General features: G+C 40.8%; 3 protein-coding genes across 3 annotated transcripts; all 3 read left to right on the top strand.

The window, feature by feature from the left end:
- The first annotated feature begins 2,096 nt into the window (after positions 1-2,096).
- On the top strand, positions 2,097-6,532 carry LOC111490079 (LRR receptor-like serine/threonine-protein kinase GSO1). The gene is made up of 2 exons (XM_023138547.1): positions 2,097-5,772; positions 5,848-6,532. Exons 1-2 carry the CDS (start codon positions 2,367-2,369, stop codon positions 6,219-6,221), a joined length of 3,780 nt encoding a protein of 1,259 aa, XP_022994315.1. The 5' UTR covers positions 2,097-2,366; the 3' UTR covers positions 6,222-6,532.
- Positions 6,533-8,327: 1,795 nt separating this feature from the next.
- Positions 8,328-11,176, top strand: LOC111490113 (calnexin homolog). The gene is made up of 6 exons (XM_023138607.1): positions 8,328-8,522; positions 8,660-8,729; positions 9,226-10,355; positions 10,440-10,511; positions 10,599-10,718; positions 10,792-11,176. The coding sequence occupies exons 1-6, from the start codon at positions 8,439-8,441 to the stop codon at positions 10,951-10,953; spliced, it is 1,638 nt and encodes a 545-aa protein (XP_022994375.1). The 5' UTR covers positions 8,328-8,438; the 3' UTR covers positions 10,954-11,176.
- A 983-nt stretch (positions 11,177-12,159) lies between these two features.
- LOC111490166 (chromophore lyase CRL, chloroplastic) lies at positions 12,160-16,030 on the top strand. Its single transcript, XM_023138680.1, has 10 exons — positions 12,160-12,646; positions 12,721-12,770; positions 12,939-12,999; positions 13,080-13,115; positions 13,245-13,295; positions 13,477-13,569; positions 14,627-14,731; positions 15,306-15,398; positions 15,486-15,646; positions 15,741-16,030. The coding sequence occupies exons 1-9, from the start codon at positions 12,464-12,466 to the stop codon at positions 15,615-15,617; spliced, it is 804 nt and encodes a 267-aa protein (XP_022994448.1). The 5' UTR covers positions 12,160-12,463; the 3' UTR covers positions 15,618-15,646; positions 15,741-16,030.
- The last annotated feature ends 440 nt before the right edge of the window (positions 16,031-16,470 follow it).

Here is a 16,470-nt window from a genome sequence, read left to right as displayed (position 1 = left end):
ATCAGGGTACATGAGCTGCATTTTCGATAAGGGTTGAGTTAAGATGTTGGTGATCTGAGTCGTAAGGACGAGGTAAGATGTGTACATGAAAGTCCTTCTCGATTAGAAATAAGACCCACATTAAAAAAAAAAAAAAATCTAATTTATAATTGGTTGTGGGCTAGCAGAAAACTTACTAAGCTTCGTTTTCCTCCTGACACGATACAACAACATTCATCTTAAAGCTTTCAGTAACCCATGCTCTGACATGAGCTATCCACGACACAACCTATTCTAATACGTTCCAACAAATAAAACGAGGGACGATCTAATAAAAAAGTCATTAACAATAATTACTTTTTTTCTTACTTGACAAGAAATATATTAATTCACAACTACCCTTACCTACAATAATATATATTCTTCATGGGCTGTGGCTTTGCATGGAGTTTTTAGTAATTTTCCACTTTCATTGAGTGTCCCTTGGAGTGCTCCAAACTGGGTTTGTACAACCTTAATGGCCATAGTTAAAAGCTACCTATCATGGAACTTTACCTGTCATTCATTAATATAAGATGCCACAAATTAACCTTAAAAAAAATTTATAATAGTATTATTATTTTTTATCGAGCTTTTTTACGCCTCTCGACTATTTTTACGGTATACAATCCTACGTTTCCAAGATATATAACTCAATTTTAGGCACGTGTTACAATTGCACTCTCGTGACAGCTGGACAACGATTGTGTAACCCTTGTTCTAACCAAGGAACAAGTCAGTCGTGAGAAATTTGGACTTTGTGGATAACGTGGGCGTATGCTTGAGACTCGAGTCACGTTTGAGATAAATGTTTTAGAAAACGTGAACGAAGAAATACGTTGAAAACAATTTGAAAGAAAGTAATGTTATAAGTTAAAAGCGATTAGGTAACAACAATGACTTTGATAGCATATATTTCAAGTATGATGAAGTGACAACTAGTCATATCCTTCTATAGTACATTTTGGGACATTATAACATTGGTGCGTGTAGACATGATTTTGATGACTGATTATACACCCTGTATTGACCCATCATGTAAGAGTAAAAACCTATATGAGATGAAAGTAGGTAAAATGGGTTTGAAACGGGCATGCAACTATGGACAACATGTAACGCCCTAAGTCCACCGTTAGCAAATATTGTCCTATTTGGGGTTTCCTTCAAAATTTTTAAAACACTTCTATAAGAGGGAGAGGTTTCTACACTCTTATAAAGAATGATTCTGTTTTTTCCTCCAACCGCCATAAGATCTCACAGTCCACCTCCTTTGGGATCCAGCGTCCTCGCTGACACTCGTTCCTCTCTCCAATCGATATCCCTTCTCTGACCGATATGGGATCTCACACATCATGTGATGGACAAGGATGACCGCAACACTGGACAACATGCATAGGACAAACATGACTATGACATATAGCAATCATGGCTTAAGTGAACATAACTCGCATAAAACTCAACTTGTCTTTAGAACACGATAACTTACGACATGAACCATTAAAGATTTGAATTCTACCGACAAACAAAATTGAAGAAAAATAGATAACCAATAATATGAGCCACTAAAAACTTGTCTTTGAAGAGTTATTGAAGAAGGTCAAAAGAGAAAGGTAAGCGAAAGAGAAATATCAGGTTTTTACGTACCAAGATGATCATATATATATATAATATCAATGGAGTAAAAGCATGGAATATGAACAACAGGGCAAAAAACAGAACAAGACACGAAGGTTTGGTAGGATCAAGCCAACAAAAGTGTTTAAAACTCCTAATAATTGCAGATTCTCCTCTCTGTTTTCATTGTTTTCTGAACTGCGTGGGGAAGTAATGAAATTTTGTGGGACAACCTTTGACTTCTTCGAAAGCTGCTGATTTTGAAGTTCATACTCTAAGCCAATCAGGTTCATACTGTTCATAATTGGAGCTTCAACAGCTCACTTTCTCTACAGAGTTGGTTTTCACTCCATTTTTCAGCCAACACATTAAAACAAGCAAACCCACCATCCTTCTGACTCTGCTTTTTGACCTTCGCCTCATTCTATTTATTATTATGGAATTATGAAAGCAGAGGTGTACTTATCTTGTTTTGATCTTCTCTTGGAGTTTGAGCATGTGAAATGATGAAGAATCAATGGCACAGTAGAAATCCGCTGGTCATTTATGGCAGCGCTGCCGTCATTATTATCAGCTGAGTTCGAGAAACCAGAGCCTCCTCTGTTCCATGCAGCGCCGTTCTTTGCCACTTCCCGTTCTTCACCACGCGTCGTTCCATAAGCACCGCCCAAGGTTCAACTCTTTTGAAAGTAATTAGTTTGGATCATCTCTTGGAAGGTCTTGAAGAACAGAGTATGGCTGATTGTGCTCTGTTTTTGCCGTTTGTTTTTGTGCTCTGTTTTGTTGTTTGCTCTGTTCAATATGGGTTCATTTTGTGTGATGATGGGTCGAGTTTAAACGTGCTTTTGGAGATAAAGAAGTCATTTGTGGCGGACCCAGATAATGTTTTGGTGGATTGGTCTGAGAGGAATCCGGATTTTTGCAGTTGGAGAGGCGTTTCTTGTGGGTCTGACACGGTGGGTGGCTCTGCTCAAGTGGTGGGGTTGAACCTTTCTGACTCGTCGCTCGGTGGGTCTATATCACCGGCAGTCGGTAGGCTGCGGAACCTGCTCCACCTTGATCTTTCGAGCAACGGATTAATGGGTCCCATTCCAACAAATCTCTCAAAGCTTAATTCGTTGGAATCTTTGCTGCTTTTCTCTAACAAACTCGGTGGGTCGATTCCGTCTGAGCTGGGCTCGCTGACGAGTCTAAGGATTATGCGAATCGGTGACAACGAACTTACCGGTTCCATTCCCGCTTCGTTTGGGAATCTTGCAAATTTGGTTACTCTTGGTTTGGCGTCGTGTAGTCTTAGCGGTTTGATACCTATAGAGCTTGGACGGCTCGGCAGAATGGAGGATTTGGTTCTGCAGCAAAATCAACTCGAGGGTCCGATTCCGGGGGAGCTCGGGAACTGTTCGAGCCTTGTTGTCTTCACTGCTTCTGGTAACAATCTCAATGAATCGATACCAAAGCAGCTAGGTCGTCTTCAGAAGCTCCAAATTTTGAACCTCGCCAACAATACTCTCTCCGGCGAGATTCCGGTGGAGCTGGGGGAGCTCAATCAGCTTGTTTATTTGAATCTAATGGGAAATAAACTCGTGGGTTTAATTCCAATTTCATTTGCTGAATTGGGTAATCTCCAGACTTTGGATATATCCATGAACGAGCTCACGGGGGGAATTCCAGAGGAGTTGGGGAATATGGGGAGCTTGGTGTTCTTGGTTCTGTCGAACAATCATCTTTCCGGTGTCATTCCGGGAAAGTTGTGTTCTAATACTTCTAGTTTAGAGAATCTGATGCTATCTCAGATGCGAATCTCTGGCGAAATTCCGGCCGAGTTGATTCAGTGCCGATCACTAACGCATATCGATTTATCTAACAATAGACTAAACGGATCGATTCCGGATGAGTTTTATGAACTAAGCGGCTTGACTGATATTCTACTTCATAACAACAGCTTAGTCGGCCCAATTCCGCCGGCGATTGCAAACCTCAGCAATGTCAAGACTCTGGCTCTGTATCACAACAATCTTCACGGCGATCTCCCAAGGGAGATCGGCATGCTCGGAGAACTTGAAATTCTGTATCTATACGACAATCAGCTATCTGGGAAAATCCCTTTCGAATTGGGGAATTGTTCAAACTTACAGATGATTGATTTCTTCGGGAATCGTTTCAATGGAGAGATTCCGGTGAGTATTGGAAGATTAAGAGAACTGAATTTCCTTCATCTCCGGCAGAACGAACTCGACGGTAGAATTCCGGCGACTTTGGGGAACTGCCATAAACTGACGATTCTAGACCTGGCGGACAATCGTCTCTCCGGTGGGGTTCCTTCAACATTTGGATTCCTTGAAGCTTTGGAACAGCTTATGCTTTACAACAACTCTCTTGAAGGTAATCTTCCAAATTCATTGATCAATTTATCAAATCTTACGAGAATCAATCTTTCTAGGAACAGATTGAATGGTAGCATTGCTTCATTGTGTTCTTCCCGTTTTCTTCTTTCTTTTGATCTTACAAACAATGAATTCGACGGCGGAATTCCTCCCCAATTGGGAAACTCCTCCTCCCTTGAGCGGCTGAGGTTAGGAAACAATCAGTTTTCCGGCGACGTTCCGCCGGAATTGGGGAACATTCATGAACTGTCTTTGCTGGATTTATCTGGGAATTCCCTTACTGGGTCTGTTCCTGATGAGCTTTCTTCGTGTAAGAAACTGACCCATCTTGATCTTAATGATAATCTTTTCTCTGGAACTATACCAATGTGGCTCGGTGGATTGCCTGAATTGGGTGAGCTTAAGCTCTCTCTCAATCGGTTCACTGGTCCATTGCCTTTGGAGCTTTTCAATTGTTCTAGCCTGATTGTGCTATCTCTTAATGGGAATCTCTTGAATGGAACATTGCCGATGGAAATCGGTAACCTCGTGTCGCTTAACGTCCTCGACCTTGAAGATAACCGGTTTTTCGGTCGGATTCCTTCTGGTATCGGTAAGGTAAGCGAATTGTTTGAGCTTCGTCTGTCGAGGAATGGTTTAGATGGGGAAATCCCAGCTGAGATTTCGCAGTTACAGAATCTTCAGAGCATATTGGATCTTAGTTACAATAATCTGACCGGTGAGATTCCGTTCTCTATTGCTCGGCTGTCCAAACTCGAAGCGCTTGATCTATCTCACAACGAGCTTACCGGAGAAGTCCCTCCGGATGTTAGTAAGATGAGTAGCTTGAGCAAGCTTAACCTTGCTTACAACAAGCTAGAGGGAAGATTGGACAAGGAATTCTCTCATTGGCCGGCTAATGTATTCGAAGGAAACGTTCGACTTTGTGGAGGTCCTCTTCGCCATTGCGGCGAAGCTTCCACGGGAGGGTCGGGTTTAAGTGAAGGGGCAATCATCGCCATATCGGCTGTTTCGACATTGGTGGGAATGGCGATTCTAGTGCTTACGGTCACCCTTCTGTATAAACACAATCAAGAAACTTTCAAAAGATGGAGTGAAGTCAACTGCATTTGTTCGTCTAATTCGTCCCAAGCACAGAGAAGACCAATTTTCCATAACCCGGGTGGAAATCGAGATTTTCAATGGGAGGAAATTATGGAGGTGACGAACAATTTAAGCGATGATTTCATTATCGGCTCGGGGGGCTCTGGAACGATCTATCGAGCTGAATTGCTCACCGGCGAAACCGTTGCTGTCAAGAAAATATTGTGCAAAGATGATCTTTTATCTAATAAAAGCTTTGTACGAGAGGTCAAGACACTTGGAAGGATCAAGCACAGGCATCTCGTGAAGCTGCTCGGATACTGCATCAACCGAGGAGACGGCTCGAGTCTGTTAATTTACGATTACATGGAGAACGGAAGCGTTTGGGACTGGCTGCACGAGCGACCCATCAATGGGAAGAAGAAAAGGAAGCTTGATTGGGATACAAGGTTCAATGTTGCTGTTGGGTTAGCTCAGGCAGTGGAGTATCTTCACCATGACTGTTTGCCTAAGATCATCCATAGGGACATCAAATCAAGCAACATCCTTCTCGATTCGAATATGGAGCCACATTTGGGGGATTTCGGGCTAGCCAAAGACCTCGTCGAGAATTACGACACCGACACAGAATCGAAAACATGGTTTGCTGGTTCTTACGGCTACATAGCTCCAGGTAACGTGTTTTTATTCAGTTGGTTTCGATACGTGCGGTATTTGTTAGCTGATGAAATACATTTCTATTTCCTAGAGTATGCTTATTCTCTGCAAGCAACCGAAAAGAGCGATGTTTATAGCCTCGGAATCGTACTGATGGAGCTCGTAAGTGGCAAGATGCCTACCGATGAAGCTTTCAGGGTCGATATGGACATGGTAAGGTGGGTGGAGACACGCATTGAAATGCAAAATGTTGCTGATAGGGAGGAGTTGATCGACCCGTGTTTGAAGCCTCTCTCGCCCCACGAAGAATCCGCAGCGTTCCAAGTGCTTGAGATAGCTCTGCTATGCACTAAAACTGCCCCGCAAGAACGACCAGCATCTCGGCGAGTTTGCGATCAGCTCCAGCACGTTTATAATCCTAGAACACTCGATCACGAGAAGAAGCAGACGGATCCACATGCTTGAGAAATATATGATGTCCTTAGATGAAAGGAAATGTGTACTAATTTATCACATAGCAGATTTACAGTTCATTTGAACAACCTTTCATGGTTTAGTGATCAAATGAAAGATCATTTCTAGCAGAGTTCATTGCTAAAGCACTGTTCTGGGCTTCTATGAAGGCGTTGAACTCCTCCCTTCCCTTGCATTAGCAGGCGAGGATGGCCTTGAAGGAGATGATATCGATGATGAGCCGATTCATGCAGAGTTTCGAGTTTGGACTAATTATGTTGAGTTGTCGCTTTGTAATTCTCATTCTAACGAGTCACGTTCGCCATTAAAGTCCATGATCAGCCGAATTTCTCCAATGTGAGATCTCATATCGAATGGAGGGGGAAACTAAATATTCTTTACAAGGAGTGAACTTTTTCGAAAGAAGTGTTTTAAAACCTTGAGGGGAAGCCTAGAAAAGTAAGTTCAAAGACGATCATATCAACTAGCCGTGGGCTTAACCTGTTGAGGCGGTGTGCCAACAAGGATGTTGGGCTCCGAACGAGGGTGGATTGTGAGATCACACATCGATTGGAGAGGAGAACAAACCAAGGTGTGGAAACCTATTCTTGCATTTTAAAATCATGAGACGGTGTGATAGGTAATGGGGCCAAAACAGAGACGTGTGATAGGTAATGGGGCCAAAACAGAGACGTGTGATAGGTAATGGGGCCAAAACAGAGACGTGTGATAGGTAATGGGGCCAAAACAGAGACGTGTGATACGTAACAGGGCCAAAACAGAGACGTGTGATACGTAACAGGGCCAAAACAGAGACGTGTGATACGTAACAGGGCCAAAACAGAGACGTGTGATACGTAACAGGGCCAAAACAGAGACGTGTGATACGTAACAGGGCCAAAACAGAGACGTGTGATACGTAACAGGGCCAAAACAGAGACGTGTGATACGTAACAGGGCCAAAACAGAGACGTGTGATACGTAACAGGGCCAAAACAGAGACGTGTGATACGTAACAGGGCCAAAACAGAGACGTGTGATACGTAACAGGGCCAAAACAGAGACGTGTGATACGTAACAGGGCCAAAACAGAGACGTGTGATACGTAACAGGGCCAAAACANACAGAGACGTGTGATACGTATCAGGGCCAAAACAGAGACGTGTGATACGTATCAGGGCCAAAACAGAGACGTGTGATACGTATCAGGGCCAAAACAGAGACGTGTGATACGTAACAGGGCCAAAACAGAGACGTGTGATACGTAACAGGGCCAAAACAGAGACGTGTGATACGTATCAGGGCCAAAACAAAGACGTGTGATACGTATCAGGGCCAAAACAAAGACGTGTGATACGTATCAGGGCCAAAACAGAGACGTGTGATACGTATCAGGGCCAAAACAGAGACGTGTGATACGTATCAGGGCCAAAACAAAGACGTGTGATACGTATCAGGGCCAAAACAAAGACGTGTGATACGTATCAGGGCCAAAACAAAGACGTACGTAACAGGGCCAAAACAGAGACGTGTGATACGTAACAGGGCCAAAACAGAGACGTGTGATACGTATCAGGGCCAAAACAAATAATATATGTTGCAGCATGTGTTCCAACCTAAGATAAGTGCTCTCCTATTCTGACTTCTTAGAGCCTCCAGTAGCACGCCCGAGACAAGCCCGAGACAACAATGGGTTCTCTACCCCTACGAAGATGAAGCGACATAAGTTTTGAGAATTCAAGAGGTCACGATGAGATGAACCGTTATGTCAAGTGAAAGTGCAATGATGTATGCGACATGAGTTGATAGACTCCCTGATCAAATTAATACCATCCAACCCAATTCTTTGACCTAATTCGAAGGTAAAACTCTTCCTACCGGCTACCGGCTACCGGCTAGCTTTATAAGAAATGAAATGGGCCTTCATTCCAAATCCAAAGAAACAAAGCCCATTTAATCGAGTGAAGGAGACCAGACCAGACAAGTCTTCATTATTGAGGAAGTTGACTACGTGGCGAACATCCATTGGCTCCTTTCACGTGGAACGAGATTTGATTGGTGGAAACAACGCACTTGAAAGTGCTTCGAGATCTATTAATATGGAAATTTAGAAACGAGGGCGGAGAAGATTGGCCGGACTGTTCTGAAATGTTTTGAGATAGTTCTGTTCTTCTGATCGGGATCTAATCTTGTAAGGCTGAACACTGTTTAGGGTTTGAGATCCAGAAGATGAAGGCGTTTCCTTTAGGATTAGCCACGGCTTTGCTTGTTCTTTGCCTTTCACTTGTTCAGCTCCGTGCATCGGACGATGAGGTATTCTGTTTGAGCTTGTTTGAGCTTTCATCTCCTTGTGTGTTTCTCTCGAATTGAGATCTAATTGTTTTTTTTCAACATTTGAAACTCCTGTAGAAATGTCTAATTTTCTTTTCTCCTGTTTTTATGGAGTTCAGATCTTCTACGAGTCCTTCGACGAGAGTTTTGAAGGGCGCTGGATCGTGTCCGAGAAGAGTGAATATCAAGGTTATTTTCCGTTCTTATCATTTTTTGAAAATATTCCTTGATCCTTTAATCGTTGTATATACTGAATTGTTTCTAGCTGGAGGTGTATATTGCCTGATCTGTTTGTACAATTTCTTGATGGTTGTTGGATATTCTTTCCTTTTTTCGTTTTAAGTTGTTCTCTCATTTGATAATTCGTATCTTGAGATATCATTTCGATCAATGACATGAATAAAACAAAATATAGACCTTCGCAATTATCTACGTTGAATTAACATTTGCGCAGTTTTGTGTCTTCGATGATTTCATCTTAATGGATAATTGTTTCTCTCGAGGCATTTGCATGATCAAACTTTGTGTAAGATAGTTGGGTGGAGTCCATCATTAGCTAATTGCGAACAGTTTTCTTTGGCTTTAATTCAAGATTGAGCTGTTAATGGCATTAAGATGGTGGAATAAGGATTATAGATATGTAGTTTTGGACGCGGGTTGATAGGCGTTCTTTTGTGTTCTATAGGTGTCTGGAAGCACTCTAAGAGTGAAGGACATGATGATTACGGGCTTCTAGTGAGTGAGAAGGCAAGGAAATACGCCATTGTGAAAGAGCTAGATAAGCCAGTGAGTCTGAAGGATGGAACTGTGGTTCTTCAGTTTGAGACTCGCCTACAAAATGGGCTTGAATGTGGTGGTGCTTATCTGAAATACCTCCGGCCTCAAGATGCCGGATGGAAGGCTAAAGAGTTCGATAATGAATCTCCTTACTCAATCATGTTTGGACCTGACAAATGCGGGGCCACTAACAAGGTGCACTTCATCTTCAAGCATAAGAATCCCAAAACAGGGGAGTACGTTGAGCATCATCTAAAGAATCCTCCTTCAGTTCCAGCTGACAAATTGTCTCATGTTTACACTGCCATTTTTGAATCTGGCAATGATGTGCGCATTCTCGTTGATGGGAGTGAGAAGAAGAAGGCCAATTTCCTTTCGGAGGATGATTTTGAGCCTCCACTGATTCCTGCCAAAACAATTCCTGATCCAGACGACAAGAAGCCTGAGGATTGGGATGAGAGAGCTAAAATTCCCGATCCCAATGCAGTGAAGCCAGATGATTGGGATGAGGATGCTCCAGTGGAAATTGTAGATGAGGAAGCTGTAAAGCCTGAGGGATGGCTAGATGATGAGCCTGAAGAGATAGATGATCCAGAGGCCACCAAGCCAGAAGACTGGGATGATGAAGAGGATGGTGAATGGGAGGCACCGCGGATCGATAACCCAAAATGTGAGATAGCTCCTGGTTGTGGTGAATGGAAGAAACCAATGAAGAGGAATCCTGCATACAAGGGTAAGTGGCATGCCCCAGAAATCGACAATCCTAACTACAAGGGAATTTGGAAGCCTAGACAGATTCCCAACCCGAGCTACTTCGAAATTGAAAAACCTGACTTCGAGGCCGTGGCTGCAATTGGAATTGAGATCTGGACGATGCAAGATGGTATCTTGTTTGACAACATTTTGATCGCCAAAGACGAGAAAATTGCTAGTTCATACCGCGACGCCAAGTGGAAGCCGAAGTTCGAAGTTGAGGAAGAGAAACAAAAGGCCGAGGAAGCAGCTGCTGCTGGTCCAGATGCCCTCGCAAAATATCAGGTATGGATACCATCAAAGTTATAACCTTTTGCCATTGATAGATAGCATTCTGACTCATACCTGGTTCTTGCGACTATCCTGCAGAAGAAAGTCTTTGATTTGCTATACAAGGCCGCAGATATCCCATTCCTCAGTCAATACAAGTCAAAAATACTTGTAAGTGAGCTAGCGTGCTCTGTCGTTCTCTGCATTTATGATGTGGGCAATATATATAGTGATTGATGTATGTATGTATGCATGCAGGATGTCATTGAAAAGGGAGAGAAGCAACCAAACCTCACCATTGGGATCATAGTCTCTGTAATTGTGGTTTTCTTCACAATCTTTTTGAGGATAATCTTCGGAGGAAAGAAGCAGCAACCGGTGGGTGCCAAATTTATTATTCGGGGTGCGAATGGCGTAGTTGAGGATTTACGTTTATCGTTCGTTTGTGCAGGCAAAAAGAGAGGAGAAGAGTGCGAGCACGAGCACGAGCGCAGCAGCTGCAGAGAGTTCGAATGATCAAAGTAGCAGCGGAGAAAAGGAAGGAGAAGAGAAGGAAGAGGGTGTTGCTGCGGCGCCCGCTCGTCGGAGGTCAGGTGCTAGGAGAGATAATTAGAAGACGGAAGAATGTGGAAGGTGTTTTTGTTCCTGAAAGAAATTAGTAGTTGTGATTGTACGCTGATTCCTGATTTTTTTTTTTTTTTTTTTTTTTTTTGTCTCTGGAGTATACTATTTTGAAGGTTAGATATGAGATGTTGTTACCCGGTGTTGTTATGAACACTTGGGGCTGGATGAGACTGGCAGATTTTTTAGGAAAAGAAAATGTTTTGGATCTCTCTTTTTTTTTTAAGTTTATTCCTCTTCACTCATTTTTTTTCTTTTTTTGTTCCTTGATTTGCTTTTATGTAGATTTTTGATAGTTTAAGTATAGAAACTAAATTATATGGATAAACGTGTAATTGATGAAAGAACTTGTGTTGGTTTAGGTGGTTTCTAGTTGGATTTAAGAGTGTAAGTGTATAAGCGTTGCAAAGACATGGACGTTTTTTGGGCACTAATTTTTGTTGTCATTGGCTTTTATTAATAATAAAAGCAACATGTTCGATGATGAAATATATGGCAAATTAAGCCATCAAGCCATCAAGTTAAAAGGTAAGAATTTGGTTGGTCGAATTTCTTTTTCTTTGCTATCTCTAGATGGTAAGAGTTTAGTAGTCGAAAACAATATTGTTTTTTTTTTGTTCATGATGACATGAGCGTAGTTTACTGAATGATGATTGATTCAGAACATATCTATATTTGTATTGAAATTTGAGTTTTAGAAATTTTATTCTTGTCGTTATATAATGATAATAATAATAATAATAATTTGCTATTCGTATATTTTAAAATTATTCATTCTGAAATTATTGTCGGTGAAGTTTGAAGGAAAGAGGTCTAGTTCTTTAAAACTCGTGGGGTCTATCTGAACTAGAGGGCGGAGTTCATTTCCACCAACTTACGCTAAGAGCATCTCTTGCTTGGAGATCTTCCTTATAGTATCTTGCATTCTCGATAAAGATCTTCCTTATAGTATCTTGGATTTTCACTTGATAAAGAATTCGAAAAAGAGACATTATGTGCTTATAGGAATGATGTTGATACCTTAACTTTGACCCGTGCTTGGGTAAATAACTTAACTAAGTACTTGTAAATAACTGAGTACTTATAAAACTGACTTAAACTTAAAACTAATAAAATAAGCTCCAGATGAAAATTTTGGAGGAGGTAAAATTGAAAAAAAAAAAAAAAATTGAGATTAAAAATATTATGAATCAAGAAATTGGGAAATAGATTGGGGTGCACAGATTTTCTGTGGCCACGGCGTTGTTGTTAGATTGAAGAAGAGATGATAAACAGAAGAGCCCGCCGTGATGTGGCGAAGTTTCACGAGACGACGCCTACATTTTTGGTTAATGGAGAGTGGAGTCATGGGTTCTCTATTTCACGACGCTGATTAAACGCGCACCTCCTAATTCCTCTCTGCATCCACGACTCTACTCTTTCAAGCTCCATTTCGTGCTTTGAATGATTTGGAAAACCTGTTCAAGATTCGGAATGGTGGGCGTTTGAGAGCTCTGGAAGTTATGGGTGCCGATTCGAATTCTAGCGATGATTATAACAACTCAGTTGGATGGAACAGAGCTGGGGGTTTGATAATGAAGACTTTGGTACTGGTTGGAGGCGCCCTTTTCCTCAAACGTCTTACTAAGTCCACGACGCGATGGGATCATGCCCGCTCCGTTTCTCAGTCTCTTTCTGGCGAGAAGGTTTCTGTTCTCTGCCTCCTCGCGAATCCCCAATTTCTTTGTTCTGAATTTCTGATTTTCTTGTTTTTTGTTAGTTTTCGAAGGAGCAAGCGGCTAGGGATCCTGAAAATTACTTCAACATCAGGTGCGTAGTATGTGAATTGATCAATTTCTAGTGTTCTACTGAATGAAGAACCACTTCTTAATTCTATTTTATTAAGGTTTCATTGCCTCCTCTGTTTTGAATTGTGGTTGAGATAAATTTGTGGATGAATAGTCTTGATTGATGATGGGATTAAGAATTTTGTTATAGAATGACTACGTGCCCTGCAGCAGAAATGGTTGATGGTTCTACGGTGTTGTACTTCGAACAAGTGAGTCTGTAAGATAATAATCCCTTTAGCAGCTCCCTTTTCCAGATATCAATCCTCATTTTATTGTGTATTTTCGATAGGCTTTCTCCAGAACTCCTCAAAAACCATTTCGCCAGGTAACGTAATTATCCCACCATCTTCTTTAGTGTTTGTAGTTTGAGATTTCTGTAGATCAAGATATTTAGCCATTGTTGAACCTTCCTTCATTATGCCTGTAATAATGGTCATTAATTCTACGGTTGCAGAGATTTTATACGGTGAAACTTTGTTCAAAGGAGATGAAATGTGATGTGGAGGTGAGTACTATGAGTTTTAGAAGTTCTATAGGTATTGGTATGATTGGTTGACGCATTTGAAGCCAACAAAATGGTTTGCATATACTGTTTGAAGCAATATGACATTGTTATCTTTCCCCTTTTTCGATGTAATCTAACTGATGTGAGCTACAAAAGTTTCTTATATTTGTTCATTTTGCAGCTAAGCTCATACGCCATTCGAGAAATGGAGGAGTACAAGAATTTTTGTGATCGCACAAAAGACCAACGTCCTCTTCCCGAAGAAATAGTTGGGGTTAGTCATCTGCATACAGCTTTCATTAGACTTTCTATTGCTTGAATCTATATAAGTTTGTTTCAGAATATGTTGTTTTAGATTTTCTTTTGTCCTAGTCCTATTCCTGATCAACCTAATCTCTATGTTACTTGAGAAAATATGGCACAGAGCTCTCTTAGAGTCAATTAACCTGAGAGTCATACCCGGTCTTAACCGATCCAAATTTTAGTTCCCAATTTGATTAAGTTTGGTTTTGATCAGGGACTCAAATCCATGTTTATACATAAACTTTCATTGTTGGATCAAGTAAAATGTTGAATTTGGTTCTTAGCAGGGAACTTGCATGATCCCACATCGGTTAGAGAGGGAAACAAAACATTTTTTATAAGGGTGTGGAAACCTCTCCAAAGAGGACTATATCTGCTAGCGGTAGGCTTGAGCGGATGTAGAACTAAATCAAGAATAAGTGGGAATTTGAGTGAGTTTAACGTAGCTTCACAATAATGACTTGAGAGAATAAAAAATGTGAACATGGGCATGGGTGACTTGAGAGAATAAAAAATGTGAACATGGGCATGGGTGTGGGATGGAAATACCAAACTATCCATCGAAGATAACAAAGTTTGGTGATAGTGTCTGTATGGTATCACGTTGGAACTATTGGAACTGCAGCTCTGGGTAATCAGGCCAGAGATTTGTAGATATGGATATATGAGTTTAATGTTAACCGTAATTACTTGATTTGGATTTTGAATTAGTGATCTATTTTTTAATGAATTCTGGAACCCGTTCAAGTTCCTTTTCCCATGATAAGTTCTAACGATACCCCATTAATGCATAGAATGAGCAGGCCAATATAAGTTACCGTGGCCAAAGGGGAAGATAAACATGGTTTTGAAACTAGAAGAAGCAAATAAATCTTTCATAAAGCTTGATTTATAGTTTTGTGGAGTTTATAGAATTGGTATTATTATTTTTACTGTAAGATCAAAACAAAATTCATTCTTGTTCATAAGGTGCTCCGCAGGACAGGTATCTTATCATTCTTAAAATGAGTCTAGATTTTTATGAACAGGACATTGCGGAGCATTTAACTACGCTACATCTCAAGTGTTGTGATCGTGGGAAACGTTGCCTCTACGAAGGTTCAACTCCACCTGGTGGTTTTCCAAATTCATGGGTAAGAGCATCTGGATATCTATGTTCCATTCTCATTCCACATAGTTTGGGTTTCCTTATCTGTGAGAATGCCAAGAGTAAGATTTGTTTGGGTTTTCTTATCTGTGAGAATGTCAAGAGTAAGACTAAGAAGTTAGTCATCCCAACTGCAATTGTGAGATCCCACATCGGTTGGAGAGGGGAACAAAACGTTCCTTATAATGGGTGTGGAAACCTCTCTTTAGTAGACGCATTCTAAAACCTTGAGAGAAAGCCCAAAAAAGACAATATCTGCTAGCGGAGGGTTTGGGCCGTTGCAAATGGTATCAGAGCCAGACACCGGGCAGTGTGTCAACGAGCATCCACACTGCCCAATGAGGATGCTAGGTTCCCAAGAGAGGTAGATTGTGAAATCCCACATCGATTGGAGAGGGAAATGAAACATTCCTTATAAGGGTGTGGAAGCTTCTCCCTAGTAGACACGTTTTAAAACCATGAGGGAAAGCTTGAAAGAGAAAGTCCAAAGAGGTAGGTTTGAGCGTTCCCGTGCGAAGTATTACTTCCTTCTCTTACCATTGGCCTTCTTTTTGTGACAGAATGGAGCAGCCTACTGTACTTCAGAAATTGCTATCCTAAAGAACAATGAAGTACATACCTGGGAAAGGGGTTATGACGAAGATGGAAACCAGGTTTAACTCTTTTTAAGTTGAACTCGTATTTCAGTTTCATATGGCGACCTCATGTAAATTTGATGTTTGATTTTCTGCACGGGACAGGTTTGGGGAACAAAAGGACCTTACGAATTCAAGCCAGCCCCAGCCTCCAGTCTCAAGGACATGTCTTCTCCATTAAATCTCTCTCAGCTGAACATGGAGAAAAGAATAGAGGGTTCATTTGTCTTGCAATAATAGTCACCTAATAATTGTTCTTATCTTGTGTAAATTTCCATCACCCTTTCTTTCTCATCTTTTTTTTCTCTCTTGTTTAGTTCTTTGGTCAAATGTTTTTGTTTTTGTATTTGTATTTTACAGTCAAAAGAGCCGGGGTCGAATCAGTTTCAAGCTCGGAGGAAACTGCACGGTAACGGCTGCCTCCTTTCACATCTTAGATACATCCCGTTGTACTCAATCCTGCACTATAAACTTTAAGGAAGATGTGAAGAAAATGTTGTTCAAATTATCACGAAATATTGCCATTCATGCCACATTAAACGAGAATCAAGCTTCATTTATTTGTTACAAATTTATTCACTACAAAATTTTTGGGTGGATGATATTTTAGAGTTATAGTTTTTCATTAATGCATTTAGACTTTTTATTTACTTTAAGGTTACATTTACATAGTGCTAATTATGGTCATAAAGTATGCATAGTCGCTAATAAAATCATGTAGTCCTTGTAAAGGAGACATAGAAAATGTAGTAAAAGGAGTATTTGGACTCTCATTTAACTAAAGGCTAAGTTTCTTTGCAATTCTATGTAGTTTAGATTGTATGTTTAAAATCCTTCAAACTTGGCATGATCGACCTCGCTTGTGTTTAGAATCATTTGTGCTCTCATTTAGCCAAGGGCTAAGTTTCTTTGTGTGTTATTGCTTTGAGATATTTGATAACCCGAATTTTTACATTCCTTGAATGATTTCTTACCATCAGCTTAGTGTTTTTACCTTTTCCTTTAATTAATTACTAAGTTTCTTTGCAATTCTACGTAGTTTAGATTGCATGTATAGAATCATTTAAGCTAGAACATGATCGATCTTGAT

Source organism: Cucurbita maxima, unplaced genomic scaffold (assembly GCF_002738345.1).
Source record: "Cucurbita maxima cultivar Rimu unplaced genomic scaffold, Cmax_1.0 Cma_Scf00015, whole genome shotgun sequence".
Lineage (NCBI taxonomy): Eukaryota > Viridiplantae > Streptophyta > Magnoliopsida > Cucurbitales > Cucurbitaceae > Cucurbita > Cucurbita maxima.
The sequence above is the reverse complement of the archived record's forward strand: the minus strand, read 5'-3'. Positions and strand labels throughout refer to the sequence as shown.

What these genes read in the sequence shown, in the direction of transcription:
- LOC111490079 (XM_023138547.1), top strand. Translation starts at nt 2,367, where the DNA reads ATGGCTGATTGTGCTCTGTTTTTGCCGTTTGTTTTTGTGCTCTGTTTT. An exon ending in TTACGGCTACATAGCTCCAG is followed by an intron (nt 5,773 to 5,847) that starts GTAACGTGTTTT and finishes TCTATTTCCTAG; the next exon opens with AGTATGCTTATTCTCTGCAA.
- LOC111490113 (XM_023138607.1), top strand. Translation starts at nt 8,439, where the DNA reads ATGAAGGCGTTTCCTTTAGGATTAGCCACGGCTTTGCTTGTTCTTTGC. An exon ending in ATGCCCTCGCAAAATATCAG is followed by an intron (nt 10,356 to 10,439) that starts GTATGGATACCA and finishes ACTATCCTGCAG; the next exon opens with AAGAAAGTCTTTGATTTGCT. An exon ending in GAGGAAAGAAGCAGCAACCG is followed by an intron (nt 10,719 to 10,791) that starts GTGGGTGCCAAA and finishes TCGTTTGTGCAG; the next exon opens with GCAAAAAGAGAGGAGAAGAG.
- LOC111490166 (XM_023138680.1), top strand. Translation starts at nt 12,464, where the DNA reads ATGGGTGCCGATTCGAATTCTAGCGATGATTATAACAACTCAGTTGGA. An exon ending in CTCAAAAACCATTTCGCCAG is followed by an intron (nt 13,116 to 13,244) that starts GTAACGTAATTA and finishes CTACGGTTGCAG; the next exon opens with AGATTTTATACGGTGAAACT. An exon ending in ATGACGAAGATGGAAACCAG is followed by an intron (nt 15,399 to 15,485) that starts GTTTAACTCTTT and finishes TGCACGGGACAG; the next exon opens with GTTTGGGGAACAAAAGGACC.